At 39.7% G+C, this 20,117-nt stretch overlaps 3 protein-coding genes and 1 non-coding gene across 9 annotated transcripts; 1 reads left to right on the plus strand and 3 right to left on the minus strand.

Moving 5' to 3' along the window:
* Positions 1-1,963: 1,963 nt before the first annotated feature.
* Positions 1,964-8,413, minus strand: rrm2 (ribonucleotide reductase M2 polypeptide). 4 transcript variants are annotated; one of them, XM_076993170.1, is made up of 11 exons: positions 8,393-8,413; positions 7,156-7,220; positions 6,925-6,990; positions 5,772-5,918; positions 5,563-5,679; positions 5,004-5,137; positions 4,581-4,675; positions 4,342-4,475; positions 4,150-4,254; positions 3,945-4,058; positions 1,964-2,767 (listed from the first exon to the last, which is right to left on the minus strand). In XM_076993170.1, the coding sequence occupies exons 2-11, from the start codon at positions 7,189-7,191 to the stop codon at positions 2,615-2,617; spliced, it is 1,101 nt and encodes a 366-aa protein (XP_076849285.1). In that variant the 5' UTR covers positions 7,192-7,220; positions 8,393-8,413; the 3' UTR covers positions 1,964-2,614. The 4 variants fall into 4 exon arrangements, with proteins under 4 accessions (XP_076849285.1, XP_076849284.1, XP_076849283.1 ...); XM_076993169.1 differs by lacking the exon at positions 8,393-8,413 and adding an exon at positions 7,689-8,351; XM_076993168.1 differs by lacking the exon at positions 8,393-8,413 and having other exon boundaries at positions 1,964-2,240; positions 2,577-2,767; positions 7,156-7,580.
* On the minus strand, positions 4,833-4,970 carry LOC143497284 (small nucleolar RNA SNORD94). The gene has a single exon (XR_013125769.1). It is a non-coding gene; the product is annotated as a small nucleolar RNA SNORD94 (small nucleolar RNA).
* Positions 8,414-9,007: 594 nt separating the features above from the next.
* Positions 9,008-15,787, plus strand: LOC143497276 (uncharacterized). Of its 3 annotated transcripts, none has more exons than XM_076993163.1 (12): positions 9,008-9,397; positions 10,095-10,310; positions 11,216-11,448; positions 11,868-12,001; positions 12,424-12,665; positions 12,760-12,957; positions 13,256-13,342; positions 13,881-14,134; positions 14,245-14,373; positions 14,447-14,587; positions 15,085-15,196; positions 15,275-15,787. In XM_076993163.1, exons 1-12 carry the CDS (start codon positions 9,196-9,198, stop codon positions 15,493-15,495), a joined length of 2,169 nt encoding a protein of 722 aa, XP_076849278.1. In that variant the 5' UTR covers positions 9,008-9,195; the 3' UTR covers positions 15,496-15,787. The 3 variants fall into 3 exon arrangements, with proteins under 3 accessions (XP_076849278.1, XP_076849279.1, XP_076849280.1); XM_076993165.1 differs by lacking the exon at positions 9,008-9,397 and adding an exon at positions 10,934-11,000 and having other exon boundaries at positions 10,190-10,310; XM_076993164.1 differs by lacking the exon at positions 10,095-10,310 and having other exon boundaries at positions 9,010-9,397.
* Positions 15,788-16,163: 376 nt separating this feature from the next.
* LOC143497253 (uncharacterized) lies at positions 16,164-20,117 on the minus strand. Its single transcript, XM_076993138.1, has 6 exons — positions 19,578-20,117; positions 19,040-19,173; positions 18,614-18,761; positions 18,273-18,521; positions 17,321-17,585; positions 16,164-16,764 (listed from the first exon to the last, which is right to left on the minus strand). Exons 1-6 carry the CDS (start codon positions 19,934-19,936, stop codon positions 16,567-16,569), a joined length of 1,353 nt encoding a protein of 450 aa, XP_076849253.1. The 5' UTR covers positions 19,937-20,117; the 3' UTR covers positions 16,164-16,566.

A 20,117-nucleotide genomic window follows, 5' to 3' on the forward strand; every position in this document is an offset into this window, starting at 1 on the left:
TTATATAGTTAACAATAACAAACACTGATTTGTAGCTTTGTTTACCAGTTCATGGGCAGTGCCAACCATAGCCATTCCAGAGCCCCAAGCACAACTCTGGTGGGGACTGCTCTATACAGACACCTAGTTTATGTCAGCTGATGGATAATGCTACTTGGAGTGTATATACAGCTAACACTGGACCTCAGTAGGCATTAAAGGAGAAATAAAAAAAGACACTTTAACATAATATGGTTCATGAGGGGCCCCGTCAGTCACATTAGTCATGAAACCATTCTGGAGGTGCTACACCATTTGAATAGTTTGCATATAGGATGGCCTGCCACTGATTGTTGGCTATTAATAGCATGAAAAAGCTGTTGTCCAGAAACAGACAGAGTGTTCCACAGCAGGGGGCAGATAGAGCAGGTACCATGGTGCTTTTGCAGGGTCCTAGGCCCTTAAAAGGCAACAGAGGGAGGTTTGGATTTGCCCGTTTAGAACAGCTGCTGGTCCAACAGACCCTAATCTGCAATGCAGCAGTTGTTAGTCACAAATGGCTTTTTAACATCTATGGTGTCAGAGGGAATGGTTTGTTGAACAAACCCGTTTGTAACATTGCCTTAAGTTGGGACAGGAAGTGAGTGATATTTATACAAAGATGTAAATTTTTTTTAGATGTACATCAAACCTTAATTTATATTTGTAAAACAAGCTCAAACCTCTCCAACTGAGCATTATGAAACTTGTAGTAACTATTAAGAATTTTTTTTACACATTACAAAGCTCAATATTTTTTCAGCTCCACATTTTGAGGGTATGTTTGTTTACACAGCCATCTCTATTCCAAATTTCATAACACCACTCATTTCAGTCATTCCAACAGCACTAAAACAATTTGTCATGTTTGTGGGCCTCGTTCAGACATGCCTTGTCAGTTCAGTCCAAAAACCTTATACGGGCTTAAGGCCACTGATACTTTAAGGTCCTCCATCACAACTTTGCCTGGCTGGACAGAATCACTGTTCTGCTGTCCCAGCCCAGGACATAACCAAGTTTGATATCTTCAGATATTTTATTTCTAATAGTCCCCCGTCCTCATGCTACTGTCCATTTTCAAGTGCACCTGGCTTCTTCTGAAAAAACACTCCTGCCACCCAGAACACTTCACAGGTGGAATGGTGTTCTTCCTATTACAGATAGGAAACAAACACCTCACAGCAAATGGCCAGGCGAGATGGTGGGTGGTTTCCCTGACACAATTGTGTCACTTTAGTCTTTGTAGTGTTAAAACTCACCTTGCCTCACCTTTCCATCCCTACATCATCATTATGGCCAATCAAATTTTTTTTGACAAATTCTTTGAGGTGGGGGGTTCATTTGTATCCCTTCATAATTTATGCTTTTGTTTACCTCAGCATTTAAAATTTTTCATTTGCAGATGAGATTTTGCTTTCCGGTTTGGATATTGTTCCCAACAGGATCTTGTGGATTTTTTAGTTACTATTGGTCACATGGTAAATTGCAACAAAGGGCTGTTGTACGACCCGCCCACTAAAATAGTAGCTGTTAACATACCTTTCAGTATGCAAAATACTGACATGCTAATGACGCACATTAATCAACTACACCCAGGATCCCAGTGGCCCCCCTCCAGATTTGTAGTAAGTTTTCCTCCCATCGTTGATCCTCACATTTTTAGCACGTGCTTTTAGATACAACCCAAATATGCACTGGAATGTACACAGCAACATACCGGTCACCACGAGTTTGACAATGGCATGGTTCTTAGACCCCTAGACAAAGTGATGCGAATTACACTGCAAATAAGGCATGTCCCCAAAAGTTCATCTGGAGCCCATTAAACAACCTTTTCACTGCACTACCTAGCAGTGTCCTAGATAAGAACTATGAATATTTTAAGTGCTTTGAAAGTTTCCATGTTTGCAATCTGCCATGTACCAAGTGTACAATAATAAGCTCGAGGCCCACTTTTATTTGCCCTAAATTTATTAAAGCCAACAATAAGGGTGGACCCAGTCAAGTGCCATCACCCCTCCCACCTGCTTCAATCCATCAGCCCCCAGCCCAGGAGGAGCTATTTCTACAAAGCAGAGTTAAACACAGCAGGGCTCTCAAGGCCAAAAGTCATTGTCCATGTCTATAGTGACAATAGCCTCCTTTCCACCATGTTATTAAAGGCTTTGTTAGGATTTCCTGGTCTCGTGAAGACTGGTTATGGTTCCACATCCCACCCTGGGCTGAAGAACATGCACATAGAGTACAAGAGCGTGTAGGAAAATGACGGCACAAACAAACAAAACACTGTCCACTTATTTACACCTATAGTGGACTCAACAGGAAAATCTGGCATCTAGAGATTTCAAAGGAAGAAATATGCAGTTTGTACAAAAGTTATAAATATCCAGCACCAGTTGGCCAAGCTCTTGCAAAAAAATTACATACAATAAAAAAACGAATACAAAAGTTTAAAACGACTTATACTGATAATTTGACATTTACAATATTTGTCCCTTCAGTCCCGAGTGTAAGGATGTTGGGAACAAGATATGGGGAGGGGGTCAGTAGACCGTTACCTCTTCAAGTGTTAAAATGGTTAAAGTGCTCATTCACTTCAGAAGTCAGCATCAAGTCTGAAAGTGTTGTCAGTGGGTCCGGACATGACCCCCATCCTCTGGTACTCTCCCACTCGCTTCTCAAAGAAGTTGGTCTTGCCCTCCAAGGAAATGTTCTCCATGAAGTCAAAGGGGTTCTCCACTTTATATATCTACAAACAAACATGGACATAAGGAAGGATTACTGGACCATCTATTCAACGTTTCAGTTAGACTGGTGGCCTTCCTCCGATTAATTACTATATTCTGTAAACAATCCGAGACCAGACAGTTGGCACCCGTCCTAATCCATGAAGCACACCCATGTGCCTCATAACTGTATTTCTATTTCAAACAATACAGACCTTGGATAATCCTGCTACTAGCTGGTTGAGTGTCCAATTGCAGTTCATAGAAAATTTGGATTGTGGATTTTAGGGTGTCTGGTAAACGTACAAATCGATTTCATATATTGTGTGCCATAACAGCAATTCTCAACTCATGGAGATCTTATTAAAAATAACAAAAATAATACTCGAATAATATCGACTGCCACCCACCAAAGTGTCACTCGTATGCATACAAGGAAACTTAAAATTGGTTTCACAATCACATATTCGAACAAACATCTACAAATTAGTTTACGGCAAGAATAGACACATTTTAAAATAACATGTCTACTACTACAAATTTCCTCAACACAGACCCAAGTGGTGACTGTAAAGGCCCCCTGAACACAGTGCACTGAAACAGAAACAGAGTGTGCAGTGCTCTGGGGGCTTTACACTTGCATCCATGTTAAGATCATTTGTAGACAGTGACAGTAGTACATTTAAAATAACATGTCTAATTCCAAATATGGTAACGTGAAACCATCTTCCCCGCAGTTATAAGGAAGAAAGACATCAGGCATGTTGGATGGCAGAGACCTTAAAATAACAGCTGACCAGAGTGTTGCGAGGCTTATTAGTTCGTATATTAAAGCACCTAGAAAATTATTAGCACGATTTTTTCCCTTTTAGGAGCCACTGGCTTCTTGAGTTTTTTTTTTGTCTGGAGCCCTGCATGCAAACCATTCTTGTTGCCATGGCAAGTACAGTTGTTAACCCTTTTTTGTTATAACATTTGTATTGTATACAAGTATGTCACGACTTAATGACCATGAGAAAGTGTGGGTCCTGGGCTGAGACCAGCAGAGAACCCCTGCCATAACATTTAAATGGGGGCTAAAGGGGTGCAAACATAGGTTCCTACAGGTGGGCATGTCCTGACCACTAGATCCAGCTCCCTAGCACAGCAGCTGGAGAACTAGTTTGACCTTCCTGACACCTTGTCATTATTTCTTCTCACCTTCCTGAAGCCCAACTCCAACATGAGCCTGTCAGCCACAAATTCAATGTACTGCTTCATTAGGTCACAGTTCATGCCGATCAGCTTAACTGGCAAAGCCTGAGTGAGGAACTCCTAAGGAAAGAGCAGTGGTACAAAAAGGTCAGGTCAGTTTCTCAGAAGTCTCAATATGGGCACTTTTGACGGGCACAAACTGTGTAAATACCTGTTCGATCTGAACTGCATTCTCAATGATTTTCTTGACTGTTGCTTCAGAAGGTTTATTCACCAGGTGCTTGAACATTAAACAGGCAAAGTCACAGTGAAGACCCTGAAAGAGAGAGGGGACACAAACCCAGTCAGTCACCATGTAAACCTCAGTTGCCAGAACGGAGTTTTAATTGCACTAGAGTGCTACCTCATCTCTGCTGATGAGCTCGTTGGAGAAGGTAAGGCCAGGCATGAGTCCCCTTTTCTTTAGCCAGAAGATTGCAGCAAAAGATCCAGAGAAGAAGATGCCCTCGACGGCAGCAAAGGCCACCACTCGCTCACCTGCAGACAGCAGTGAAAAACACTTGAATGAGGTCACAAATGGATAAAGCTGTACCTACAATTTGTGCAGAACTGATGGGAAAATCAGATGGATGTGGACAATACCATATTGAGCTTCTTTGTTCCCGATCCAGTTAAGGGCCCAGTCAGCCTTCTTCTTCACACAAGGCAGTGTCTCAATGGCATTGAAAAGGTACTCCCTACAGATATGGGGATAGATAGATATATCGCATATAAGCATTCAGATTTCTGCATTTGGACCAGAGGGGGAAAGGGGGGGGGGGGGGGGTGTAATATTGCTGTTTGACGCTTGGTGCATTAGACTAGGAACCGTTTGTTTAATGGCCTAGGTTAGTGAGGGCTCAGTTAGGCGACTGTTTCATGCTGGTGCCTTCCGGGCAGCTGACCACATGCCTGCTGGTCCGGAGTAAACACCAACACTCAGCTCCCATCATCAGCTGAGGTCCGTACCCCTGCGCCTCTCATCACGGCCCTCCCGCCCGCAACACGAACAGCAAAGTGGCGTACCTTTCTTTGGAATCTTTGATGTAGGTGTCAATAAGAAGGCTGTACATCTCGGAATGAATGTTCTCCATGGCAATTTGGAAACCATAGAAGCAACGTGCTTCTGTGACCTGGACTTCCTGGGTAAAGCGCTCCACCTGGTGTTGAAAATGAAATCAAACGACAATCAAGGTTACTGTAGTTTCCAATCCCCTTTATTTTTGGTTACTAGAGAAAAAACAGTCAATTATTACAGTATTGATAATACAGGCTTGATTGAAAGCAAGTGAGGTGGAAGGTAGCAATGAGAATGGGAGAGTCCACAATCCACAGCAATGTTGTTGGAGCTTAAATTTACTCTAATGGGAACCAGCCTGTTGCAACAACCCAAACCACATCTATAAAATGTACCATGTTTTTTGGTTTAAAATGTACTACAATTATAAAGTTCGGTCAAGAGAATTTCTGAGAATAAACAGAGATCAAAATCTCTGATTGCATCTTTTGTCAATCATTGCCATACCAATTAAAATCTGTATTGCACTGCACAATTCTCATGTGTAAAAAGGGCCTGTAAACTCACCAAATTTTCATTAACGATACCGTCGCTGGCAGCAAAGAATGCCAAAACATGCGAGATGAAATATCTCTCTTCATCTTTCAGAGACTCCCAGTGCTGAAGGTCTTTGGACAGGTCAACCTGCATGGGAACAAAACGGAGATAGACGCTGTGTCAGCTTTAGGGGAGATTCAGAATGCTGCCACAGCTTACTGTGGATACAAGCAGCGCACCTCCTCAGCTGTCCAGAAAGAGGCCTCGGCCTTCTTGTACATCTGCCAGATGTCATGGTACTGAATGGGGAAGATGACGAAGCGTCGTGGATTTTCCTTCAGAAGAGGCTCCTCCTCCAGATTCACAGACTTGGCTTTTGGCGTTTCCTATGTTTATTTAAAAAAGGGAAACAGGATGTTTGTCACAAAAAAACAAACCTGGATACAAGTGTCAGTAGTCTACAAGTTTACGGTGTTTACAAGTTAACTACAAAATCCCAAAGCTCAGTGATGAAAGTAGAGAAATTCATCTTATCCATCAACATCCCAAATTACCAGTGTTGCACCAAAATGTGATCACCGAATTCTGACTGTAAATTAACGTGCTCTTATCCATTTACATACACTACCAAACAAGTTGAGCAACACTTGCTGCAAGAAAAGGCAACGTACTCCTGTATAGTCTTTGTATTTTGAGAATTGAGTCACCAGCTCATATTTATTTGCACAAATGTGTTTGTTTGGACTCAGTAGAGCCATATGACGTACAAACATTTTAATTCACGTTTATCATTACAGTACAGTGGGGACACAATCGGACGACTGAAATGGTGACTTGTATCTAGTCACTGAATTCGGTGGTCAGAGATTTCGGTGCAACGCCGATATAGATCAATTTAATTAAAGTAAATTTAATTTACATTTCCAATTTAAGCCAAATTAAAATTAAGTTAACCCTGCTTGTTGGTTTTTTGTATATATAGGCCCGATTAATCTTCCATAAGTTACCATATTCGTTTAGACAGTGACTCGTGTCACAGAAAACGTTGTACCACCTTGTCTTTATCATACATTTTAAAACACAATAAGCTAACTACTTAGCTGCCTAGCCATCTTGCTAGTTAAGCTAGCTTCCGCGCGCCAAATAACGTCAGCTGTTCAAAGCGAGGCTCACCGGATACGTGGACAACCAACGTTACTCAAATAGCGCCAAGATAGTCACTTCAGAGGTAACAACTCCCAACAAGACTGTAGTAGAGAAGCTGATCTCGAGGTGTCTCGATCAAACTTAACATTATTAAATCATAGCTAGTAATATGAAGACCGTTATATTATCCAGGGTGCAGACAATGAACACAGACCATGTCCAGGGCGTCAGGTCGGACAGACTTACCTCACAGTCGAAGATTTTACGCGCCGTTTTGGACGCCAAAACTCTCGTCGAGTTCAAACTAGGTGGCTGTGAAAATAAATAAATCAAAAATGTTCTTACATTGACAAAGTTCATTTCGCATCTAGTTCATTCAACAAAAGGGTTCATTCAAATATTTCGCTTGTTTGCGTGGGTTACTAACTAACAGCCCCTTGCTCGGCACTAACAAGTACAAATATCAATGCAACTCACCGTGTTTTCTTTATCGGTCAACGACATGGTTCCCATTTTGGAGGAAACCGAGTTTTCATTCTTGGCTTTGAGTGGAGAACGAGTGGACATCATTGTATAATTTAAAACAAATAGGTTAGTAAGAGAAAAACGTTCTCGTTATAAAACTATGAAAACTGCAGATAGGAATAAAATAACTTGGAGAAAAACGCACAGCAAATTTTTAAAAAAGCATTAATTAACTATCTGTACAGCAGCCTCAAGAATCTGCAGCGAAGCGAAGGCACAAATGCGGCTGTGGCTCCTTTTATTCCAAATTTGGCGCCCGACGGCCCAGCCAATAGAAGCAAAGCTCTGCGTGGCTATTTAAATCTCTTTGAGGGCGCGGGCCAATCAAGCGCTGAAACGTCGATAAATTGCGGGAAATTTAAAACTTTTTCAGATTGGTATTTTATACAAAGCATCAAACTGTCTATATAGGTTATTTTACAGCAAAAGCCCAGGATTAAGAAAATCAATTAATTTTCAAATTATCTTAACACATTTTCGCTTACCGGCGAATTATTCCATGATCACGCAAACGTTAAACAGAAGAAATTCCATGAACACAGTAAACATTAAACTGGTTGTCATGATCAAGAAACAAAAAAACACCTAAGTAGATATAGCTAGTGGTTCACAATTCCTGCTTCAATAGCTGCATTATTCCTTGACTTCTCTCAAGTATTGTGGAACAAAGCATTTAGTGGCGAGTATATTCCCGCCAGATTTAGGAGTAAACAGCTCAGTGTATCATCACACATGCTGTCTGTCCTTTGCACAGAACATGACTTAAGTTTGTCAGTGAACCACATCGTTACTCGTACTAGCTGTGTAGGTAACTCCATATCTAAATGTTTCATGAATTGGAGCGGTTGCAAAAAAATAACTTGACTAGCCCAACGATAACTAGAATATTTTCACTACACAGCACAATTATCGATTTAGAATATATCTATAACTAGTTACAGATATATATAATCCGTTTGTGATTCCACTGTCAAGAAAGGTGATATGTGAGGGCATTGCAGTAAATATTTCTAGCTATTGTTAAGAAATGGCCTCTAAACGTCTGCGAAACGCATGAAATATATGGCGGTCTTTGTCAATGCCTAACATTGGTGCCCACGTTTATATTAAGAATTTAATGTAATAAAGCTGATTACTTCCAGAAGCATTCCGATAAAAAAAATACTTAGCTATTAAGTTGCGTACATACATTATGCATAATTTGCTATATTTTCTGGTCTTCCTACATCGCGCGACAACTAAAACAGAGCGGAATAGGAACAAACAAGACGACACCACGAGCTCTCAAAAGTATGACTGAGCCGAAGGTACTGCCCTCTAGTGGTGGGAGAAGGTAACCCGTTTTGTCTGGCTGTATCACAGCTGATGAACAGTCTATTGTCAGAACCATAGACTAATCTATGGGCAGAACGGGACATGCAGGAAGACCCGCCTCCTGATGATTCTTATTGGTTCATTCTCTGTCGTTTTTAATTGGCTCGATCTCACATCATTCTTCCTACGTCGCACGGCTCTCGATAAATGACGGCAAAATGCACTTTATTATGGTATCGGTTACAGAGAAACTGTTTTTTTTAGTGCTGATGGGTCAACCTGATATGGGAGGTATTTCCTGCCAATAATAAAACTAAAATGAAAATACTAAAATGAAAATGAAAATACCGTTTTGCCATTTCTTTTTCCATACATGTGTGAAAATATTATGACAAAATTAAAAATAAAATGAAATCACTTAATTTGCAATTTAATTTTTCACTCGAGCACGGGTCATATGTGACAAATATAAAATTAAAATTAAAAAGGAGGATTGGCGCTACCTGCTGGTGATTTTCTTTTTCATTTTCCACTTTTCATTTTCTTTTTCCACTTTTCATTTTCGTTTTCAACTTCACCAGCATGCAAATACATGTAAATGAACAGTAGGCGGAGCTACAACTACAGAACCTCCCGCGAAACCACGAATGCTGCTGGTACGTCTTTGCTTAGGTACTAATGGCGAAGTCGGTTGCAGAGCTACTGCGGGAGGCCGCAGCGGTGCTGGAGCGAGGGCAAGGCGCTGGGTTACAGCAGGCAGCGTTTACTAGTGAACCGAGGGTCGTTGCTAGTGAATCGCAGCCTCACTTTCAACCACGTCCGGGAACCTCTCATGTACAAGAATCTCGAGCCGCTTCAGTGGCGAGAGAGACTGTTCAAAGTAAGTCGCTTGTTAGTTAGCTAAAGTAGCTAGCACTAGCTACTCTATTAACAAAGCTGCCCTTTCCCAAGCATCCACGTTTTAGTGTATAGGATTATCATTTAGTGTAATAATGTTAATGATGACATTACATTACATAAAACCACACTAACATTACATTAAGTAAAATTAGTTTGGATTAAAGGTTTTATAGCAAGTTTTAGCCAGTTTAGCAGTCACGTTTTAGTGCTTTCCTCTGCAATTTTTCATTCTCCCAACACACTTTATTTAACCTATTTAATCCCAAATTTTTCTACTATTACTATTATTGCCATCAACGTGTTTACTCATTCTTTGAGTAATTGCAAACGCAGGGCAGTCATGGCCTGGTGGTTAGGGAACTGGTCTTGTGACCGGAGGGTTGTGGGTTCAATCCTCAGACCTGAGGCCATGACTTAAGTGCCCCTGAGCAAGGCCCTTAACCCTCAACTGCTCACTTGTATAAAAATTGAGATAAAAATGTAAGTCACTCTGGATAAGGGTGTCTGCCAAATACCGTAAATGCATATATCATTATTAGACACCTTGATTGTACAAGCCAGAAAACTTTCTCTGGACCAGTTGTGAGAGAAACTGAGCCAGTAAAATTCATTTTGCAGACCAGTGTACTGTAATTACAAAATCTTTAGCCTATTTTGTGTGTTTGATTTTGTATTAGGTGAAGTGAGCAGACTGTTTTCTCCATATGCCCGCTCGAATGTCAAACCGGTTGGAATTTTGAGAAGGCCGACCCCACCCAAGTCCATGAAGAAACCCACTTACACTCATAAATTTTTTTGTTTGAATGGACGGCGTGACTGTGAAGTACCTAAGATCAGTCACCGAGCCGAACTTGAGCAGGCAGGGCTGGGAGAGCGGAAGATTGTTTTCCTTGGTAAGCTTCATCAGTAAGCTAACTTGTCTAGGGCAGTGTTTCTCAACCCTGGTCCTGGAAGCACCCCTGCTCTGCACAATTTGGTAACTCTTCCCCTGCATGTCCCCTGAAAGGACATGTTAATGAGCTGATTAGTTGGATCAGGTGTGTTGGGAGCAGAGAAACCACCAAAATGTGAAGAGCAGGGGTGCCATCTATAACCCAAATTATATTTTTGTCATTTATGTGTTATGGATTTTCTTTGTAATATATAGATCATTAAAACCTGAAAGAAGGCCTAAGTAATGGAAGCTGACGCTCAGCTGATGGTGGAACTAACTGGTGCAATGTCATATTGTGTGGTGGACGTTTTGTATTCTACATATGATCTTTAAACTATATGATGTGTTAGCTTGCCCAGATAACACTGGTAGAGAGAGATTTAATGATTTAATGATTTAAATATTTAATGATTAGTGACTATGCTGAATTTGACAGCATATTCACTTTGGGCTGTAGTTTTTTGTAGTAGCCAAGTGGATTGGATAAATAATGAAACTTATGTAATTACGTAAAACAGGTGCATGCTTGATAAAGAATATTTGAGTATCATAAGTACTAAAATACACCTATTTTTATTCAAGTGCAGAAGTATTGTAATTTGCCGTGGTTCATTTAGTTGTCTTAAGACACCTACACAATGCGTAATCAGTAAGTACTATTTGTTGTCTCATGCAAATCAAAACTTTGTGCACAAATACATTGTTTACTATAGCTGTGGGTAACCCTTAATTAGGCTAAAAGTAATTCACTATTAACTACTAAGCTAATTACTTCAATTAACTAGATGTTGTTGATATGAGTAATGGGTTGTTGTGGTAAAATCATTTGTATTGTTTTTCTAACTAACAAAATTTTTTTGACAGATAAATACTGCACTGCAAGTGAATTTGAAGCACAACTTCAGAATGAGTTTCCAAAGTTGAAAGAGGGAGGAGGTTTTGAGTTGCTGAGACCCTATGGCGCTACAAGGAGCAAGAATTTGGAGATCATTCCCTGTCCAGCAGAGGGATACACTCCAAAATATCTTGAGGCTTATGGAATTCAAATGGCAACCATCTATGTTAGACCTCTTCAGAGAGATCTCAGCATGGATAAGGTAAATTTGAAATGAATCAGCATTTAAAGGCTGTGGTAATTGTCAAAGCACATTTTGCTGCACAATTATATGTGAAGAGTTATTTCAATTTAGTTTTCATTTAGAAGAGTAATGTATTTACTTGTATTGTTTAACTTACATTTTGTTTGTTAATTTGGGAGAAAAGATAAAGATGTGAAGCAGGAGGTGGACCTCACTGCCAATGTTTCTATTGAATTGTTTTGTATTGTTTTATTGTTATTCCTGCTTTGAAATAAATAAAATTATATTTTTAAAAAAAGAAGAGTAATGTAATTACATAAATAATCAAATCATATGGAATTGTCTTTTTGTGCTTGTGATGATTGTTTAGCTCAACAAATCATTTCAAATAATTCAGTAATATGACTTTAATGTGTCTTGTTTTTCAATACTTTTAGAGTATGTTTACAGCAGCACATGGAACTCGGATGACTATACAGTGCATTTACTGCAGTGAAGTGTTCTGCCATGCTGAAATACAGGACCATGTAGACAAGTGCAACTTGCCTGGAACGGAGACCATTGCGATGGAGTACGTTACTTATGGTATTTATGGTAACCAATGTCCCCACCGCCATGACATCTGCCCGGAGCTCCCTCCTTGTCCTTGGGTCAAGCCTGGCCTTGGCACGGGAGGAAACTTTGAAAGGCCTTGGAAGGTTAACAGTAGTTCCATAAGCCTTTCACTTCCAGATGATGCTCCCAATGGTAGAAACAGACAGGCCCAACTCCTTGGAAAGGGTTTTGTACCTTCTAGTCTTTCCCATGTTGAGCATGTATGAGTGCTGTTCACTTGTTTGGGGAGGAGCTTTTATAGTCAGAATAGGTGGGAAAAAACAGATAATTAATCCAATCCAAGCATACACAGTATTTTGTTGTCCAGAATAGATTAACACACAAAACACTTAATACCTTTCAAATGTGGTTCTGCATAATCATTAAACATTATTTCAGGTCAGATGAACCTAGTAGCAGCAGGCAGAAAAATTGTAACCAGGAACAACAGACTATGGAAGAGAGCCAAGGAGTACCCTCAGATGATGATGATGGCAGACACGGTTGTGTTCAAGCTTTGGATGTCAGTGAAAGACAACATTCAGAGAAACATGGAGCACTGGAAGATGGTGGCAGCAACAATTCAGAATGCCGTGGTTCAGACTTGGAGGCCAGAGGCAGGAGCGCTGTGAAGACTCATGGTTAGGACTTAAAAATGAGAAGTATCTGGAGTTTTGCTTATTGCGTGCATGTGTGTATGAATAATAATTTCACTTCAAATTTGTATTTTCTTAGATTGGAAGCTTGAACCAGAGTTGAATCTTGCTGCTTATAAGTTTCGGAGAAACCTTCTTCAGGAAGCTGAAGAGCAACCTGAGCTAGTGGCAAGGATCGATTTCACCAGAGATACTCAAGACAGAGAAAGAGAAATACTGACATTTTATAAAAGGCATGAAATTTGCTGGGCCCGTCCATTTTCAGTCATCCTCAGGGGTATGTACAGTCTGTTTTTTCACTTTTTTTATTAAGGTGCCTCTGGAAGAAAATCTGTATCAGTTCACTGTATCTCTTAAACTATTTTTCCTTTAGTTTAGCAACTGTGAGTTTGTGATAGTATGAAAGCCTAGCCAGTTTCTTGTGGCTTCTCTTTTTAAACTGTAGTCATGGGATCTGTTGTCTGTGGTTGTCCAGCAACATGCATTTAAATAAATTTTGATTAACTCTCTGGTTTGTGCACATGCAAGCATAATTGACTATAAGTGTATGTTTTTAATTTCTTTTGCTCCCTTAGGTGATTCAGCCATTGGAGATGGTGTTGTACGTCATTTCCTGTCTTTTGTGATGTCCAGAGTTCAATTTGGGTTTGACCTAAATCTTGGTAAGTGTTGAAGTGTTTTGGTTTTTTTTTTTTTGGTTTTAGTTTTTTCCTTTTAATACAACCCCAATTCCAAAAATACACTGTGTAAAATGTAAAAAAAAATGGAATGCAATCATTTGCAAATCTCATAGACCCATATTTTATTCACAATATAACAGAACACATATCAGGTGTTGAAAGTGAGGCATTTTACCATTTTATATTTTAAAAAATGCATTAACTCATTTAAATTTACCTCGGTGGTAGAATGTGCATTAGGTAATGGTGACTAATTAAGACGCAACATAAAGATTTGTGGTGCAACCAGATTTAGTAAAAGGATAGTTTAAAACTAAGTAGTGTATACTATTAATTTAAGAAAGAACGTATGCAAACCCATTGCAATCTAGTACAGAGGTCTCCAGTTTGGCCCATGCATGTGGTATGAACCAAGGATTGATTGAGAGTTATTTATTTGCAAAAGACTACAATTTCTATGCAGTTTTCATTTTCAGATGTTTGTTTTTGATAAATCAGACTCATGATTTTATTTTTTTAGACGGTTGTGGCAGAACGCTGTTTTTTATTGGACAAGAAGATCACCTGGTGCCATCCACATCACGGATCCTGCTGGACAGCGATCTATTTCGTGCTGTTGGCCGCATGATTGGGCACTCTTTCATACATGGAGGACCCTTGATCACAGGACTAAGTCGCTCAATGTTCAGGCTGATGACTGGGGAGCAGGATGAACCAGTGATTGTGGAATTAGATGACTGTCCTGATACTGACATTGTGGAAATTGTGTCTGTTGTGAGTGTGATAAGTCTTGTTAGAATGGTAATTGTCCACTGTTGGCACTTAGAATTTGTACACTGTCCTGTTAGGCTTAAATCAGATATGTTTTATCTGATTGATCATAGCTTCAGGGTCCTGGAAAACTGACTGAAGCTGAGCGTAGGCAAGTGAATGAAGTGGGGATAAGCTGGGATCTGCCTTCAGTTACTGAGGAGAACAGGAAATGGCTGGCACAATGCATACTACAACATGCTGTAAGTCTTTTTTTGATGACCACTTATCCAGTTTAACTCTAGATTTTGGTTCATGACTAAGTTATTAATTTAGGTTGTTGGTCGGAGAGAAAAGCAGGTGCAGCAGATCAAGAAGGGTCTGAAAGATATTGGAGTTCTCTCCATGATTAAAGAACGCCCTGCTATAATTGAACGTCTTTTCCCAAGAGCTGCTTCTCAAGTAATTGAGCCAGAGGTATGTATGATGGCATTTATAACCCTTTAACAGTATAGAATAGACCTAATACCATCATATGCTGTGTACAGATTGACAGTGACTGTAAGTCCGTTCATCTTGTAGAGCCTACACATGGAGGTTTGTCTTCTTGTAGACTTCAGTGTGAATGCTTATCTCAACTAAACCCTGTGGTTTTGTATTTTTTACACAGTCACTTACGTTATAGCCTGAGTCACAAAAGCATAAACACAGTATGCTGTGCAGGAGAGGTTTTAGGACTGAGGTTTGGGAAACACCAACCTTCATGTTTCTTATTCTTCTCAAAACAGTACATTACAGTAAACAGTAGTGGAGGATTGCTGCAGCCAAACGTTCTGAAAACTACATCAATAGAAGGGTGCAATATTTTACATTAGTTCACACAATGTTTCACTAAACGTTGGGTATAAAATTTACCTGTTAGATGTGATAATACTGTTTTATTCTAAGATGATTTAAAGATGTTTGTTGTATAGATGATCCTGGACAAAACAATTTGGCCAGCACCTGATAGTGATGAAGACATGGACTACCAACTTGAAGATTCTTGCAAAGTGACTGGCTTCTTCCGCCAATACATTGAACATGGTAGGTCACTTGGATTCACTGCAGAAATCTTTAAATAAAGTTTCTTATTCCTCAGTACATTTTCATGTATTTTAACAGGCACATCAGAGGAGTTGAAGAAGCTGGTCCAGTTTTGGGTGGGCTGGACTTCGCTTCCGCAGCATCTGTATGTGGAGGTCTCAACAAGCGTCCCAATGCCAACTGCATATACATGTAGAGAGACAATCAAGCTCCCTGTACATTACAGAGCCTTTGAGGACTTCCGGAAGGACCTCCAAGCTGCTGTTTCAACCATTGAATATGGATTTGGTTTGATTTAAGTTTTTTCCACTGCTCAAAAAAGGTTCACCAGATAAAATATAGTTAAGTTTTAGATTTAAAGTTACTTTTAGTGTTTGTTTTTCAGTGCTAATGTAGTACCATGGGGGACCGCCATTATTTACATTTACTTACATTATTAGTTTCTTGTTAATGTTCTCATAAACAAGAGATTTTCATTATCAGATGTTAGCTGAGCCTATATGAAGTCTTATGCTGTATTTTAAAGATTTTACAGTTAATGGTGGTTTTTTTTTTTTTACCGTTAATGTTAAATTGCATTTTAAACCCTAGTTTGCGTGTGGGGGGGGGGGGGGGGGTGTTTGCGCACACCCCAAAAATATTTGTTCAGGAATGTTTTGTAAGTGCATAATTTTATTGTTCAAGTGTATTCTTTTATTCAGCAATACATTGAATAAACAAATTTGTATTTGGAGTTGGATTTTTGTTGGCTAACAAAGTATGCAGTGAAACAGACTAAGGTGTGTAATTATAGAACTACAAAGTGAGAGCTATATGGAAAATTAAGCCGACATAATGAACAGTTAGTGTAGTTACAAGGTAGGTATATTTCCCTGTACTTGGAAAACCCACTGACTGAAAAAAGAATAGGAGCAAGTTTCACTTTTTTTATATAAGTTGTGATGGGTAGGGTGAGCAAAAATCAATGAAGCGATCACGCCAAGTCTCAGGGAAAAAGGATGGTTTAATATGTAAAGTGTGCAAACCAAAACCCGTGAACTGATCCGAATTAAGGATATAATAACCAGCGGTCAACTGGTACAAAGACAAGACATATATAGACGAACAAACGACCCTCAGGTGAGACGGATCGCGGGCTCCGCCCACCTGAGGGACGAACACAACACCACACCCACAGGACAAGCTGCTGCTGTAGACGGGGGCGACCAGTAGGGGCCCGCCGTACCGTGACATAAGTACACTTACTACTGGTTCAACAGAAAGATTGACAACTACAGAATTATAAAACATTTTCAGACATTTTCAAAATTGTAAAACATTTCAGCTTGCTGCACACCAAGCAAGCTAGTCCCAATATAGGCCTCACTTAGTCAACGTAGTAATTGATTAATTTGGTTTACTGTGTTGCAATATGTGGCTACTGCATCTGAAAAGGGAACATGGGGATTTGGCAAAGATTCCACTTCTTCTGCTGTAAGTTCACGTGGTAGCTGGACTGTTGGAACTTCAATTCCCTCTTCCGTATGTCTTGTTGGGCCATCCCAGTCAATTCCGTAATTTTCATCCACCTATCATTACAATTCCCAAAAATATTATACTTTACATAATGATAAAGAAAGATTAACTTTGAAAACATGAGTATTATTTAGAGCTGCACAATTTTCAGTGAAAAATTACACTGCTAATTATTCTTGCAATATAGACAATATTAATACATTTCAAAATTTAGACAATTAAAATTAAGTAATTTTCACCAGAAATCAGTTATCCAACATGTCATGAATAATGCACTCGGTGTATCCAGTGGAGTAAAATTAACATTGTTGGGCAGATATCTGCCTTTTCTTTTGTATCAAGCAAATACATTTTACATTGCATGAGACATTGTACATCCTGCAATGTGACTACTGTGCATATTCACACTGCAATAATGCTGAAATGATATAATGTGCAGCCCTAATATTATCTAATACTGTTTAAATGTACTCATATTTAAAGTAGCAGTGGGGAACTCAGTGCTGGATTTGCGCATGTTTAGTGTGTTACAGCGTGGAATTCACCAAACTGTGTTGGTTCCCCATCCCTGATTTAAAGATTTCTCATTTGCATCATTTGAGTATTTACCTGAATATGTTCATTCATTTGTGTTCTGTGTCCCATCCAAAGCTGAATAGGAGACTGATTGCCTTCTGTTCTGAGCCCGTGGTGGTTCCACGCATTCTTGAAGAAGGCTAGGTGCCTTTGCAGGTGAGGAAGGAAACTCCAGTGGAGGGCAAAGATGTGGATGTCAGAGTCAGGATTGAGTTGTTCCTCTCTCTCTAGATTGTAAAAGATGTGATAGAACATGTCCAGGACATGCTCATATACATCTCTCCAGAGCCTTTCAATTCTGAAACAAAAACAAGTAATGACTCTTAAATAACCAGCTGACAAACTGGAGGGCACATCCATGCATAGTTTTAACAGTTTACCTAATTTATCACAACATAAAACTAGAAAGCCAATTTGCATGGTCTTAGTGTTTAACTAAAAATGTTATAAGAGGGCAAATAAATGTTCAAGGCTGTGTGCATCCCACTCAAAACTTAGTTTGACGTCCTGGACCAATGGTTCACAGTGCCAGTCCTGAGGGAATTTCACAAAGCAGGGTTTCTCTTCTTAGCCAGATAACTTAAAGCCCCTGGGTCAGTCACACACTCATTAGAATATTAGACCACACCATTCTCACAGAGAGATTTGAGGAGTGTCCTTCATATTTTGCGTTGAGCTTTCTATTTAAACTGCCCAGAACCACACCCAAAAAGTATTGTACAAAAGAAGTCAATATTGCAAAATCTGTTCCCAGGGGCTTTATGGTTAAAGCCAAGCCTATACATTTGGACAAGAGCTTAGAGGTTTTCAACATTAAGCTTAAGATCTCCTTAGGGGATCCAATGCTCAATAAATTTTTTTCTTACTGCTAAACACCTGCTACTGAATATTAACAATATTCATGTGCTGTTTTATGTTAAACAGATAAGATGTGATTAGACATAGGGGTATTTAAGTGTACACTAGTTATAAGTTGTAAACATACCTCTGATTGTGTACACTTCTCCCTGTGATGTGGGAATTTCTGCCCTCTCCTCTGTTTGCCACCATGAACTCAGCTACACCAATGTTCTCACCTCCTTTGTCTGAGCGCACACGAGACGGTAAGCCATATTCATTGACAGCGGCAATGAAGTAGTTAAGCACAGTGCATGCCTGGTTGTTGGTTGAAGCTGAAAGATAAACTATCAGCCGGGTGAAACCATCGATGCCGCCGTGAAGTACTATCCTCCATCTGAATGAAGATTATATGTAAATAACCAAATTAGTGTATTTTTAAAAATGGTAAATAAAAGATTTCTTGAATAAATATATTTATCCGAGTACCTGATAAGTTTATGATTGCCATCAATATGCCACATGGCATTGGGGCAGGGCACAGTGTACTGCCGACGCCTTACCACAGGTGCTGAAAGGGCCCTTATTCGTGACCCTTCAGGGTCCACTCTTCGAAGAGAGCATCGTACTCTTGAGGCTGAAACACAAGAGTAGTTGATGCATATGTTCTTAATAAGGTTAATTTGTAATGAATATTATATTATTTATTGTGTTTTTTTACATTTTTGTTTTATTAGATTTCTGTGAAGCTGCTTTGCAACTACAACAGTTGTAAAAATTTTGATTGATCAATGGATTCGTTTTTTCCAAGTCAGGAGTAAAACATGTATACAATGCACAGTGCCCGATTTAAATGATTTAATTACATATGCATCTTATGTACAATTATGTATAAGCTGTTCTTTTAATATTTACTCTGGACTCGAAGCCCTCTTGACCTTAGATGGCCATGAAGCATTCTGTATCCTGAGTTAGGGTACAATCTCTGGATTTCTTCAACAGTGTGGTCAAGGTCTGCATCACTGATGTCGGAGTAAAAGTCAGACACTCTAAAGATAAAATAAAATGTGGAAACATTTACTACCATTGGACTTTGTTATTGTCTCGAAACCTGCCCTGCACATTTTTATGTGCACACCTGATTCAACTAATCAGCTCATTAGCAAACCCTTTCAGAGTAGTACTGGAAGTGTTAAAGCAGGGAATTTACTAAAATTGTCAAGGCTTTGCGCTTCCAGTAGCAGGGTTGGGAAACACTGAGCTAATATATCAAGCAGACAAATTACAGACACTTAACATTTTGAGTCGATTCTCATACAGTAGAATAGCTTAACTGCTTTGGTGGTAGTTGTATTAGCTATGGTGAAAAGCAATTTAGCGTGCAAACACAAACAAAGAACGTGTAGTTCTATTAGTTTTAGGTTAGTAGGATATTAAATTTATTCTTCCTTACCTCAGTCCAAACTCTTCCATCCTTCGCCTTACTGTTCTCTCTGAAACGTCGAAGAGTCCCGCAATTTTCTGAGCTGTCATTCCGTATCGCGTGCAAGTCATCATGGCCTCTTCGTCAACGTCCAACCTAGGCCGACCTCGCACTGGGCGGTTTTCCATGGCCCCCAATCCAGACCTTAAGCGTTCTACCACTTCACGTAGATTCCGCCATACAACAGTATTTACCTGCATGTTTGTGAAAGCTTCGATATCGCCAAGCCTGTCTAAGATAACTTCACACCTAAGTAATATATAATCTTCGTCCTGGCAATTCGCCAACCTCACAATCTCATTTGCCGTTTCTAGTAAAACGTCAGTCATGTTGCCGTGTGCTGCCCTCTCTGGATTTCGCGGGAGGTTCTGTAGTTGTAGCTCCGCCTACTGTTCATTTACATGTATTTGCATGCTGGTGAAGTTGAAAACGAAAATGAAAAGTGGAAAAAGAAAATGAAAAGTGGAAAATGAAAAAGAAAATCACCAGCAGGTAGCGCCAATCCTCCTT

This window comes from Brachyhypopomus gauderio, unplaced genomic scaffold (genome assembly GCF_052324685.1).
Source record: "Brachyhypopomus gauderio isolate BG-103 unplaced genomic scaffold, BGAUD_0.2 sc104, whole genome shotgun sequence".
Taxonomy (NCBI): Eukaryota; Metazoa; Chordata; class Actinopteri; order Gymnotiformes; family Hypopomidae; genus Brachyhypopomus; species Brachyhypopomus gauderio.

Bases quoted from the DNA above. Each gene is read 5' to 3' on its own strand.
- rrm2 (XM_076993168.1), bottom strand. From the start codon at position 7,248: ATGATGTCCACTCGTTCTCCACTCAAAGCCAAGAATGAAAACTCGGTT. The intron at 5,680-5,771 runs GTGCGCTGCTTG...GTTCCCATGCAG, and splicing joins CTTTCTGGACAGCTGAGGAG to GTTGACCTGTCCAAAGACCT. The intron at 4,476-4,580 runs GTATTGTCCACA...TGCTGTCTGCAG, and splicing joins GAACAAAGAAGCTCAATATG to GTGAGCGAGTGGTGGCCTTT.
- LOC143497253 (XM_076993138.1), bottom strand. From the start codon at position 19,936: ATGACTGACGTTTTACTAGAAACGGCAAATGAGATTGTGAGGTTGGCG. The intron at 18,762-19,039 runs GTAAATATTAAA...CTTGTGTTTCAG, and splicing joins AAGAGGGCTTCGAGTCCAGA to CCTCAAGAGTACGATGCTCT. The intron at 16,765-17,320 runs GTAAATACTCAA...TTGTAATGATAG, and splicing joins AAATGAATGAACATATTCAG to GTGGATGAAAATTACGGAAT.
- LOC143497276 (XM_076993163.1), top strand. From the start codon at position 9,196: ATGGCGAAGTCGGTTGCAGAGCTACTGCGGGAGGCCGCAGCGGTGCTG. The intron at 9,398-10,094 runs GTAAGTCGCTTG...ATTTTGTATTAG, and splicing joins GGCGAGAGAGACTGTTCAAA to GTGAAGTGAGCAGACTGTTT. The intron at 14,374-14,446 runs GTAAGTCTTTTT...TTATTAATTTAG, and splicing joins AATGCATACTACAACATGCT to GTTGTTGGTCGGAGAGAAAA.